The sequence below is a fragment of the Pollachius pollachius genome (assembly GCF_949987615.1).
Source record: "Pollachius pollachius genome assembly, chromosome: 11".
NCBI classification, from domain to species: domain Eukaryota; kingdom Metazoa; phylum Chordata; class Actinopteri; order Gadiformes; family Gadidae; genus Pollachius; species Pollachius pollachius.
In genome coordinates this window covers 3,821,840-3,832,773 of record NC_136944.1, presented here as the reverse complement: position 1 = coordinate 3,832,773, position 10,934 = coordinate 3,821,840, and the positions used below count along the sequence as shown (strand labels likewise).

The window sequence follows — 10,934 nt, the reverse complement described above, 5'->3', positions numbered from 1 at the left end:
GTGTATAATTCACCTAGACTCTGTATAGCCTCTCCCTTAACCCCCCTTACACACTTAATGTATGCTGTACGTCCTGGCACTTAAAAACAGTACTTAGCATCGTTTAGCATCTTATCCTAGCTGTCTCTGTTGTATACGGGGAATGGGTCAACCTAGTGATTGTTAGTGCTTGGCACTTGGTTCTATGAACATCCTTACTGTACCGACAGCGATATATAGTGGTTTCTCTTTCTTCTGACTGATGTACTTATTGTAAGTCGCTGTGGATAAAAGCGTCTGCTAAACGCCCTGAGTGTAAGTGTACAATATGAACACGTTATGTGTGTCTGTACCTGGAGCTTCTTGAGCTGCTTCAGGGCCTCGTCGCGGTTCTTGTTGGCCATGTCGATGGCCGACTCCAGCTCCTTCAGGTCCAGCTCCAGCTTCTTACGCGCTGCCGTGGCAACTGACCGCTGCTTCCTCTCATCCTCCAGCTCCAGCTCCATCTCCCGCACCTGGAGGGGAAGAGCGGGCGGAGGTCAGACACATCCCATAATACGGGAGACTAAGTAAGGTAACTAAGGAGACACCCTTATCCTAGGGTCCAGCAGTGAGTCCAGACCCAGGTCATTAAGGAGACTGTTCGGGTTCGAGCATCGTGCTCAAGGAGGTCTGAATTCCCCATCCTTTCTAAACGAGCAGTTTATTAGGGTATTAACGGGCTGGAAAAATCCCATTAATACTCCATTTGTCCCGATGCGACCTCTGAAAATGTCACATCGGGAGTTTAATGCACTGAGCTGAAGCGCATTTGATTCTTTTTCCATCCAGTGATCCCAACATTCCCTGGAGCGGGACCACACAGGAGCGTCTGGAGCCAGAGACAGATGGGAGGCTGGCCTCCGCCCAATCAGAATACAGACTGAGGGGAAGGGATTGGAAAAAGGTGCCTGGTGAGGAAGGAAGGGAGGGAGGGGGCTGAGGAAGAGGAGGAGGAGAGGAAAGTGGTGAAGAGGAGAAAGTGGGGAAGAGGAGGAGGAGGAGTACATCTGAAGACTGAGAAACAAAGCAGGAGTAGGTGTCTGTTAGCAGCCTCACCTGTTTGACCAGCGCTCTCTTCTTCTCCTCGCCCATCTCGTCGCGGCCGGCCAGGTCGCGGTCGTACTGCGCCTTCATGGCCTGCATGTTGACCTCCAGGCGCAGCTTGGCGTCCTCCGTGGCCTGCAGCTCGTCCTCCAGCTCCTCCAGCTGCACGCGCATCTCCTCCAGCTGCTGGTCCTGGCCGCGCTTGGCCTTCTCCAGCTCGTGGACCTGGAGGGGAGAGAGAGGGGGCGGGCCGGGGTCAGGCACGGGAGGGCCAACGCAAGGCTGGGATGCAGAAGACCAGGAGGTAGAAAGGCACTAGACGTTTTGAAGGTTCAAATTTACGGTTAACAAATTTAGAGGAGAAGATCAGTTACAGTTTGTTTGGTGAAGCATTATTATAATTCTAGGGCTGTCCCAGACTCTGAATTTTCTGAGTCGAATCAGATCTGCATTTTCAGTCCAGAGGTTCGACTATTCGGCGGCCGTGCGGGGCAGGTCTTTTGGAGGTTTAAAAAATGAGTTGATTTCTTTCTATTAACACTGTTTTGGTAGGCTATAGGCCTTTAATATATGCTTAAGCGTTGCGCTCATTACTTTCTCACCTGAACAGTTTTCTAACAATCAAACTCGTCGGAATTGTAGCCAACTTATTCCTGTCGGGTTTTAATTAGGCTCCTGCCCATAATGCGGTCCGATAATGAACATGGGGCTCATGTATAGGCTAGTGGATAATCCACTATATCAGCCCCGTGTTCACGATCTGATTGCATTTATTGAGCCCGAAAGAATACACAGCGCTGTGTCGCCACACTGACTGCGCTCCTAGAGAAAATGTAGCAATAACGTAAGGGGAGACAGCCGCTTCCCTCTGCGAGATTCTGTCAAACAAAGTTACAATGAATCAATCGCCACAGTGACGTGGACAGTGTCTAAATAAAGCTTCTCTTTATTATTATCATTAGAGCTATTAATGCACACCACTCACTGATGTAAATAAATAAATAAATAAATAAATAAATAAATAAATAACATAAATAAATGAATAAATAAATAAATAAATAAATAAATAAATAAATAGGAAGGCGGCGGGAAACCCCGCAGTCGAATGATGATTCGAATCACCGACTTTCAGGGGACAGCCCTATATAATTCTAAATGCAAATGATCTAGTTCTGAAAGAAAAGTTTGTCAACAGTAAGTGAACCGACTATCAATTGGCGTCATCGTAAGAGAACCCTCCGATAAGAACAAGTGCTAATAATAGTAGTAACACTGTTAGAGGCTCTGTTGGTATTTTCTCGGTATCGGCCCATACTCAAGTTCACGAATCGGTAACGGGAAGGGAAAAATAAAAGGTATCGGAACATCTGTAACCATAACACGGTGCCCTTTAGGGCTCTCCAGCACAGACAGAGGTGGGCGGCGGGGGACCTACACTCTTGCCGACGTCGTCCTTGGAGGAGACCAGGTCCTCCATCTCGGCGCGCAGCAGCTTGTTGTTGCGGTCCAGCTCGTCCTTGTTGTCCATCAGGGCCTCCAGCTCGCGGGTCAGGGCCAGCGCCCGCGTCTCCTTCTCCCGGGCCTCCGCCTCCGCGCGGTCCCGCTCCTCCGCGTAGCGCGCAGAGATGGTCTTCTCCTCCGCCAGCATCTGGAGGGGTCAGGGGGTCACTGGTTAGAGGCGACTGGTTAAAGAGCCACTGGTCCTGGCTGGGACAGCTTGTCTTTCCCGTGTCTAGCGTCTTTCAGAAACGTTGGGTGGTATTTAAAAGCTTTGCACATTCACACACAGACTGCGGAGTCAGCCACGACGAGGGCGACAGCCAGCTCGTCAGGAGCAGTCCGGGTGAGGGGCCTTGTTCAGGGACACCTCCACACTCGACACCGGGGATCGAACTAGCGACCTTCCTGCTTCCATCCTACCAACCGAGCCGCTCTAGCTTCTGAGCCACAGGCCGCCCTTAAAGAACGTTGGGTCTTATTTAAAATAAGGACGAAGCAATGCATTTTTTTAAACGCTTCGCTCCCCTTTTCCAGGCGAACATAAACGGGCGTGACGAAGCTGGGGTCACAGTCGAGGCCGTCATCAGGTCTCATGTGGTCTCGGTCTCCCCACTCACCTGATCAAACTTCTTCTGCTTCTTCTCCAGGTTGGAGACGATCTGCCGGAGGTGGTCCTGGTCCACCAGCAGGTCGTCCAGCTCCTGCTGCAGCCGCGTCTTGGTCTTGTCCAGCTTCTCGAAGGCGGCGCACTTCTCCTCCATGCGCTGGCTCACGCCCTCCAGGTCCCGCTGCAGCCGCTTCCTGCCCTCCTCTGCGTTCTCCAGGGAGCCCGCCTCCAGCTCCACCTTCTTCTTCATGTCCACCAGCTATTGGACCACGGCGCATGTCATTCAGAGCTCAGGCATCAAATCAAAGCTTTATGTAAAAAGCGATTTTGATGCCAAAACAGCAACACAAAGTCCTTTACAACCACAAAGAGCTTTATTATTTTAATTACCATTTTACTTTATCATTATTAAACTATTTTATTTACTATTTAACCAATTGTTATTATCGTTGTCTAAAGGTAATTCCTTTAGAAACAATTCCCAAGCCCTCAGGACTCTTTGATCAGGTGGCCAGGGCACAGGGGGCGTGGCCTGGTCTGGGGGGCGTGGCCTGGGCCAGGTGAGCTTACCTGCGCCTGCACCATGAGGAGCTGCTTCTCCACGTTCTTCTTGGACTCCTCCTCCTCCTCAAGCTGCTCCCGCAGCCCGTTCTGCTCGTCCTCCAGCTGCCGCAGCTTGGTGTTCAGGGAGAGCTTCTGGCGCGTCTCCTCCGCCATCAGTTCCTGGAGAGGGGCAGGAGGGAGGGGAGAGAGGAGGGAGGGAGGGAGAGCGAGGAGAGAGGAGAGAGAGAAGAGAGAGAAGAGAGTGAGAGAGAGTAAAAGGGAAGCGGGAAGGAGAGGAGAGAAAGGGAGAAGAGGGAGAGCGAGGATTGCGGAGAGAGGAGGGAGAGCGAGGAGAGGGGAGAGGACATGGCAGGAGGGTCAGAGCGAGAGAGACGGATAAGAGTGTGGTGAGAAAAAGTGTGAGAAAGAAAGAAAACAATGACAGGAGATGAGTCATCTATACAACAGACAGTTATATTGAAAAGAACAATCCGCTGCCGGTCTAGGGAGTCCAGACCCTGAGGAGGTCTGGGCGGCTCAGCAGGTCGTACCTGGACGTCCTGGAGCTGCGACTCCACACTGGAGCAGTCCTTGGTGGCCTTGATGGACTTGCCCTCCACCTCGCTCAGCAACCCGCTCACGTTCTCCAGCTCCGCCTGCGAGGGACACGGGGAGCAGAGTGTTGAGCGGAGGCTCACACAGCATCAGGGGTAAGGATCAAGAACGAAATCCAGCACTTAACCTTTTCACAGTTATTCTGTATTCATTGGTAGACACATCGTGATGTATCATTAATGGATTTTCAAACAATATATTGATCATTGCAGAATCGCTGTGTGGCGATATTATCGGTATCAGGGGCCGTGTATCGGTTATCGTACCGTGAGGTACCCTGTGATTCCCCCCCCCCCCCCGGGAGGCACGGCGTCTCACCTGCAGCTTGGTGACCCTCTCGGCCAGCTCCTGCCGCTGGCGCTCGCTCTCGCCGTGCTTGACCTGCAGCTCCTGGACCTGGCCCTCCGCCTTCTTCCGGCGGTGCTCCGAGTCGCCCTTGCCCTGCATCAGCGTCTGCAGCTCGATGGCCAGCTCGTTGCGCTCCGACTCCAGAGCCTGCTTGGTCTTCTCCACGGACACCTTGTTCTGCAGGACGAGGAGGAGGAGGAAGGGAAACAGTCAGAATCTGGACCTGACTGCACTTTGGTTTGCTTTAAAAAGATTTATCTAGCGCTTTTCTGACCAATGGCCACTCAAAGCACCCATTCATGCACACATTCACACACCGATGGCAGTGTCAGCCATGCAAGGCGACAGCCAGCTCGCCGGGAGCCGTTAGGGTTGAATGTCTTAATCAGGGACACCTCGACACAGCTAGGAGGAGCCGGGGATTGAACTAGCAACCTTCCGGTTACCAGCCAACCTGCTCTACAAATCCGGCCCAAGCCTTCGTCCAGAACTTTGCCGTGATCCTCACCCTCTTGGCCTGCTCCAGCTGCTCGTTGAGCTCGTCGAAGGCCTGCCCGTGCTTCTGCCTCATCTCCGCCACCTGCGTCTCGTGGACCTTGGCTTCCTCCTCCAGGGCCTTCTTCAGGTGGGTCACCTCCGTCTCACGCTTGCTCCTTGAGACAGACACGGAGACGTGTTAAGAGGAGCTACAAGGAGACGCTTGCTAAATAATACGCTTAATGAAAAAATAAAGTTCTGAATGGAAAATGGTTATAGAAGTTTTAGAATTTTTAATAGATTAAACCATGCCTGGGACCAACTGGAGGCAGAAGAGACCCATGTGGGCACTTGTTTCTAGTCTCGGAGCGTCGGGTGTGTTTGGTTCTAGTCTCGGAGCGTCGGGTGTGTTTGGTTCTAGTCTCGGAGCGTCGGGTGTGTTTGGTTCTAGTCTCGGAGCGACGGGTGTGTTTGGTTCTAGTCTCAGAGCATCAGCTGTGTTTGGTTCTAGTCTCGGAGCGTCGGGTGTGTTTGGTTCTAGTCTCGGAGCGTCGGGTGTGTTTAGTTCTAGTCTCGGAGCATCGGGTGTGTTTGGTTCTAGTCTCAGAGCGTCGGGTGTGTTTGGTTCTAGTCTCGGAGCGTCGGGTGTGTTTGGTTCTAGTCTCGGAGTGTCGGGTGTGTTTGGTTCTAGTCTCGGAGTGTCGGGTGTGTTTGGTTCTAGTCTCAGAGCGTCGGGTGTGTTTGGTTCTAGTCTCAGAGCATCAGCTGTGTTTGGTTCTAGTCTCGGAGCGTCGGGTGTGTTTGGTTCTAGTCTCGGAGCGTCGGGTGTGTTTAGTTCTAGTCTCGGAGCATCGGGTGTGTTTGGTTCTAGTCTCAGAGCGTCGGGTGTGTTTGGTTCTAGTCTCGGAGCGTCGGGTGTGTTTGGTTCTAGTCTCGGAGTGTCGGGTGTGTTTGGTTCTAGTCTCGGAGTGTCGGGTGTGTTTGGTTCTAGTCTCAGAGCGTCGGGTGTGTTTAGTTCTAGTCTCAGAGCATCAGCTGTGTTTGGTTCTAGTCTCGGGGTGTCGGGTGTGTTTGGTTCTAGTCTCGGAGCGTCGGGTGCGTTTGGTTCTAGTCTCGGAGCGTCGGGTGTGTTTTGTTCTAGTCTCGGAGCGTCGGGTGTGTTTGGTTCAGGTCTCAGAGCGTCAGGTGCGTTCCGCGGCGGGCTACCTGAGCTCCAGCTGGGTGGCGGTGGAGTCCAGCGTGTCCTCCAGCTCCGTCTTCAGCGCCTCCAGCTCCTCCCCGAGGTCGCGGCGGTGCTTCTCCGCCTTGGCCCTGGCCTGGCGCTCCAGGTCAAGATCCTCCTGAAGCTCAGACAGCTGCGCCTCCATCTCGCGGATCTTCTTCTGGGCCAGGTTCTTCAGGGCGGCCTCCTCCTCCATCCTGAAGCGGTGGGGGTGTGACAGGGACGGAAGACACGGCGCTGAGGTCATGGAGCAGGGCAGTGTGGTCCTGTTTAACTCTACACCTCTATTAGGTACGGGGCTCTACCTGGTCTCAGACCAGTCCCTACATGGACTCTACCTGGTCTGAGTTTTCTGTACGAGATAACTCAAATCGAGGGAGGTGTAGTAAGGAGTAAACAATAGATGGACCTAATTTGTACAGCTCTTGTATTGCATTCAGAAGATAACCGTATAAGTATTCCAATTGATTCTAATAATGATTGTATTTTTTGAAACACAATCAATATCGGGGCAAAAACAAAAACTAACAAATGTGTTAGCTCTGATTGACCAAAGCCCCCCCCTCTACAGCCTCCCCCCGTCTACAGCCCCCCCGTCTACAGCCCCCCCGTCTACAGCCTCACCTGTCCTAAGCCTCACCTGTCCTAAGCCTCACCTGTCTATTCCCTTCGAGGACCCCAGCCTACCTTGCGAGGGCGGCCTGCAGCTCCTCCTCCTTCTTGGCCAGCTGGAGGCGGAGCTCGGCGATCTGGGCCTGCAGCTCGGCGATCTGGTCGTGGAGCTCTGCAGAGTCGCCGTCCTGCTTGCGCCGGTTCTTCTCCAGCTCCTGGCGCTGCTTCTCCTCACGACGCAGGCGGTCTGAGGGGGGGGGGAGAGTGAGTGGTCGGAGGAACCCAGAACACAGAAGGCTGAGGTCTAGTAACCTCTGGTCTGAAACCTAGACCTAGCTAGGTATCATAACATGATCACGTAGATGGGTCCACAATCAAAAGTCTTCTTGGAGCAGAAGAACTAGATTTTAGAATTCTGTATGTTTTCTTTCTTCTGTTCCACAAATCCAGACTTATAAGCGCGGTGTGTCATATGTTGTCTGTGAGAGGGGGGGGGGGGGTTCTCCAGAGCATCAGCTTACCCTCCAGGTCTGTGATCATGGCTTCATGCTTGGTCTTCAGCTTCTGCAGACTCTTGGACTTCTCCTCCTCCTCCGCCAGGTTGGAGGTGAACTCGGAGATCCTCTCCTCAAACAGCTTCTTCTCCTGCACAACGAAACAGACAAACGTTTTATACATCCATAAGAGCCGTGTGTGATGATACACTAGGCATACATCCATCTACTTAACTAGGTCCAGATTACCCTATTAAACTGAGTCCTTAAGAAAAGGTGTGGCTAGGGCTGGATTTAAATGATGAGTTTATGTAAAACAAGGGTCAGCGTAAGCAGCAGAACTTCTAAATTGAAGTCCTGCTGCACATCTTGATCACCAGAACAAATCTGTACTCGTATCATGAGTGACGGGTGAGTGACGGGTGTTGATGTACGGACCTTGTTGAGCTTGTTGTTCTGGTCGTCCAGCACCATCACGTCCTCCTCCACCTTCTTCATCTTGGCCTCCAGGGTGACCTTCTCCAGCTGAAGCCTCTGCCGGGCGGCCTCCTCTTCATCCAGCTGCTGCTCCAGGTCCTGAGAGCAGAGACAGGGCAGGTTAACACCGTCCTGTCCTCTTATACACCCTCTGGTCTCCTCTCACCCTCCTGTCCTCCCTCACACCCTCCTGTCCTCCCTCTCACCCCCTCCTGTCCCCTCTCTCACCCTCCTGTCCTCCCTCACCCCCTCCTGTCCTCCCTCTCACCCCCTCCTGTCCCCCCTCTCACCCTCCTGTCCCCCCTCTCACCCTCCTGTCCTCCCTCTCACCCTCCTGTCCCCCCTCTCACCCTCCTGTCCCCCCTCACACCCTCCTGTCCCCCCTCTCACCCTCCTGTCCCCCCCTCACACCCTCCTGTCCCCCCCTCACACCCTCCTGTCCCCCCTCTCACCCTCCTGTCCCCCCTCACACCCTCCTGTCCCCCCTCTCACCCTCCTGTCCCCCCTCTCACCCTCCTGTCCCCCCTCTCACCCTCCTGTCCCCCCCTCACACCCTCCTGTCCCCCCTCACACCTTAACGGCACAGACCTTAGGCGCCACACGGAGCCAAACGGGCAAAAACAAATAAGGTCAACCAGACAGCCACCTGTGCATCAGCGCAGTGCTTCACCTTCTCCCTCCTCCCTCCCTCATTCACCCTCCCTCCCCTCACTCACCCTCCCTCCCCCCTACCCTCCCCCCAATGTTGAGCTTCACCTTCTTCCTCCTCCCCTTTCTCCTCCCCTCCCTCCCCCCTCCCCTCCCTCCCTCCACTAACCCCGATGTTGAGCTTCACCTTCTCCCTCCTCCCTACCCTCCCCCCTCCCTCCCACTCACCCCGATGTTGAGCTGCATCTTCTTCCTCTCGGTCTGCAGCTGCGTTGTGCGCTCCTCCTCCTCCTCCATGCGGGCCTCCAGGTCGTGGAGGATCTCCTCCAGCTCCTGCTTGCGGGCGGCGAGGCGGGACCTCATCTCCTCCGCCTCGGCGCACAGCTCCGTCTCCGCCTGCAGCTGCTCCTGCAGGGCCAGCTTCTCCGCCCCCAGCTGAAGGAGGAGGAGGAGGTAGGAGAGGATGAAGGAGGAGAAGAGAGGGAGGAAGGGAGAGGAGAAGGAGGGAATGTAGAGAGGCGGACTTTAAACCCTGCTTACTTCACTTTATCATTCTATTGAGCCGTCCGTCTGACCCGCTTGATAATGAATCATTCAGATGGACAATTTTAGTCTCCCAGAATAAATCTGATGAGGCTATACATGGTCAAATGTTAAACTAAACATTTCTCGTCGTTTCATTTGTCCTCAACCCTAGCAGGGTCGTTCAGATGAACCCTGGAGGATGGTCAGTGGACCGTCTGCGGCGCTCTAGTGGCCGCCGGTGGATGTGCTGCCCCTAGTGGCCTGCGGTGGAAGTGTGGCCCTCTAGTGGCCGCCGGTGGATGTGCGGCCCTCTAGTGGCCGCTGGTGGATGTGCTGTCCTCTAGTGGCCAGCAGTAGATGTGCAGCTCCCTAGTGGCCGCTGGTGGAAGTGCGCCCTCTCACCTGCTGCTGCTTGGTCTCCATCTCGCTGAGCTGCTGCTCGGCGTACGTCTGCCGCTCCTTCACCTTGTTCAGCTCCTCGTCCTTAGCCAACATCTCCTCCTCCTGCCTGGAGACCTGCAGCAGAGGCTTCACCTGGGGGGGAGGGGGAGGAGGGAGAGGACAAGGAGGGGAGCGAGGGAGGGAGGAGGGGAGGGAAGGACAGGGAGAGAGAGGGAGGAGAGGGGAAGAGGGGAGGAGAGGAGAGGGAGAGGGGAGGAAAGAGAGGCGGAGGGGGAGAGGGAGAGGGAGAGAAGGGTGGGGAGGATGAGAGGAAGAGGGTGGGGAGGAGAGGGGAAGAGAGGGAGAGGGATGAGACATCATGGACGAGGGTTGATCAATATAGTAAAATTAACCATAAACAAGAAGCTCAGCATGACACTGAGACTCCATGGATCATATTAGGAAACACAAAGATCTATAAATATTCACAGAGACATTCATCTTTTATTGCAGTCATTTGTAGGACATGTCAACACAACTGAATTGCTGAACAGTCGACCCCAGGTATGACACTGGGGTCGCGATCCCTGACCCCCAGGCCTGGGTTGCCGTGGTTACCTTGGTGAACAGCCTCCACCACTGCCAGTTGCGGAGCTTCAGGTAGGCTGCGCAGTTCCTCTGGATCACCTTCATGGCCGTCAGCTGCTGCTGCCGCTTGGCGAAGGCCCTGAGGGGGGGAGGGGGACGGGGTTAGCCAAGCTCCACCCCTTCTGGTGCATCTTGGGAAATTAAGTCGGGGTCGGGGTGTCTTACTTGCGGGCCACGTAACCACGGCACCAGGCCTGGAAGCTGATGATGACCTCGGTGATCTTCATGTCGCGCTCCTCCTCCAGGTGAGCAAGGACTCCGGCCCGGAAGAACACCTTGCTCTGCCCGATCCGGTACAGGTTGGGGTCCAGCTCCAGGCTTTTGATCTGACCGGGGAGAAGAGATCAACAGCTTTGTAATGAGATGGTTCTGGTGCCAACATTTACTCCATTTCATATTGAAATCACCATCTAGATATAACATAAATTAGTTTAGAGCTTAATGTATCAATGTTAAAGTTTGTTAATTCAATCAACACAATTTAATATTTAACTAGAGGTTCAAGTTAAATAAAACTTGAGTTCAACTATACGATAAGCTAGATGTAGTTAGAACATTAAATATACGTTTTGCCTGCGCCTCCATTTGCCTAATTGGATCATTGTTGTGATTTAATTGTTGTAAGTTAAGTGTTGTAGTAGACATTAAAGGGATACTCTGAGTGAACCACACTCGTGTCGTGTCTAGACCCATCACAGTGCGTCCAGAAGGGGAGTTCGCTGGCTGTTTGTAGAACAACTACAATCTGGTGTCAATGTTGACACCCAGCGAA

The 10,934-nt window shown here is 53.7% G+C and overlaps 1 protein-coding gene across 1 annotated transcript in view; it reads right to left on the bottom strand.

Moving 5' to 3' along the window:
- Positions 1 to 10,934, bottom strand: part of myh9b (myosin, heavy chain 9b, non-muscle) — a 45,633-nt gene that overhangs the window by 5,838 nt on the left and 28,861 nt on the right. The window contains exons 19-34 of the mRNA XM_079746335.1: positions 10,328 to 10,488; positions 10,133 to 10,241; positions 9,536 to 9,667; positions 8,837 to 9,043; positions 7,922 to 8,059; positions 7,511 to 7,634; positions 7,065 to 7,236; positions 6,362 to 6,574; positions 5,187 to 5,331; positions 4,649 to 4,855; positions 4,267 to 4,371; positions 3,743 to 3,895; positions 3,183 to 3,431; positions 2,501 to 2,713; positions 1,078 to 1,290; positions 204 to 494 (exon numbers count right to left, since the gene is read on the bottom strand). Coding sequence (XP_079602461.1) covers positions 204 to 494; positions 1,078 to 1,290; positions 2,501 to 2,713; positions 3,183 to 3,431; positions 3,743 to 3,895; positions 4,267 to 4,371; positions 4,649 to 4,855; positions 5,187 to 5,331; positions 6,362 to 6,574; positions 7,065 to 7,236; positions 7,511 to 7,634; positions 7,922 to 8,059; positions 8,837 to 9,043; positions 9,536 to 9,667; positions 10,133 to 10,241; positions 10,328 to 10,488 — 2,832 coding nt within the window. The remainder of the gene's footprint in view (positions 1 to 203; positions 495 to 1,077; positions 1,291 to 2,500; positions 2,714 to 3,182; positions 3,432 to 3,742; positions 3,896 to 4,266; positions 4,372 to 4,648; positions 4,856 to 5,186; positions 5,332 to 6,361; positions 6,575 to 7,064; positions 7,237 to 7,510; positions 7,635 to 7,921; positions 8,060 to 8,836; positions 9,044 to 9,535; positions 9,668 to 10,132; positions 10,242 to 10,327; positions 10,489 to 10,934) is intronic.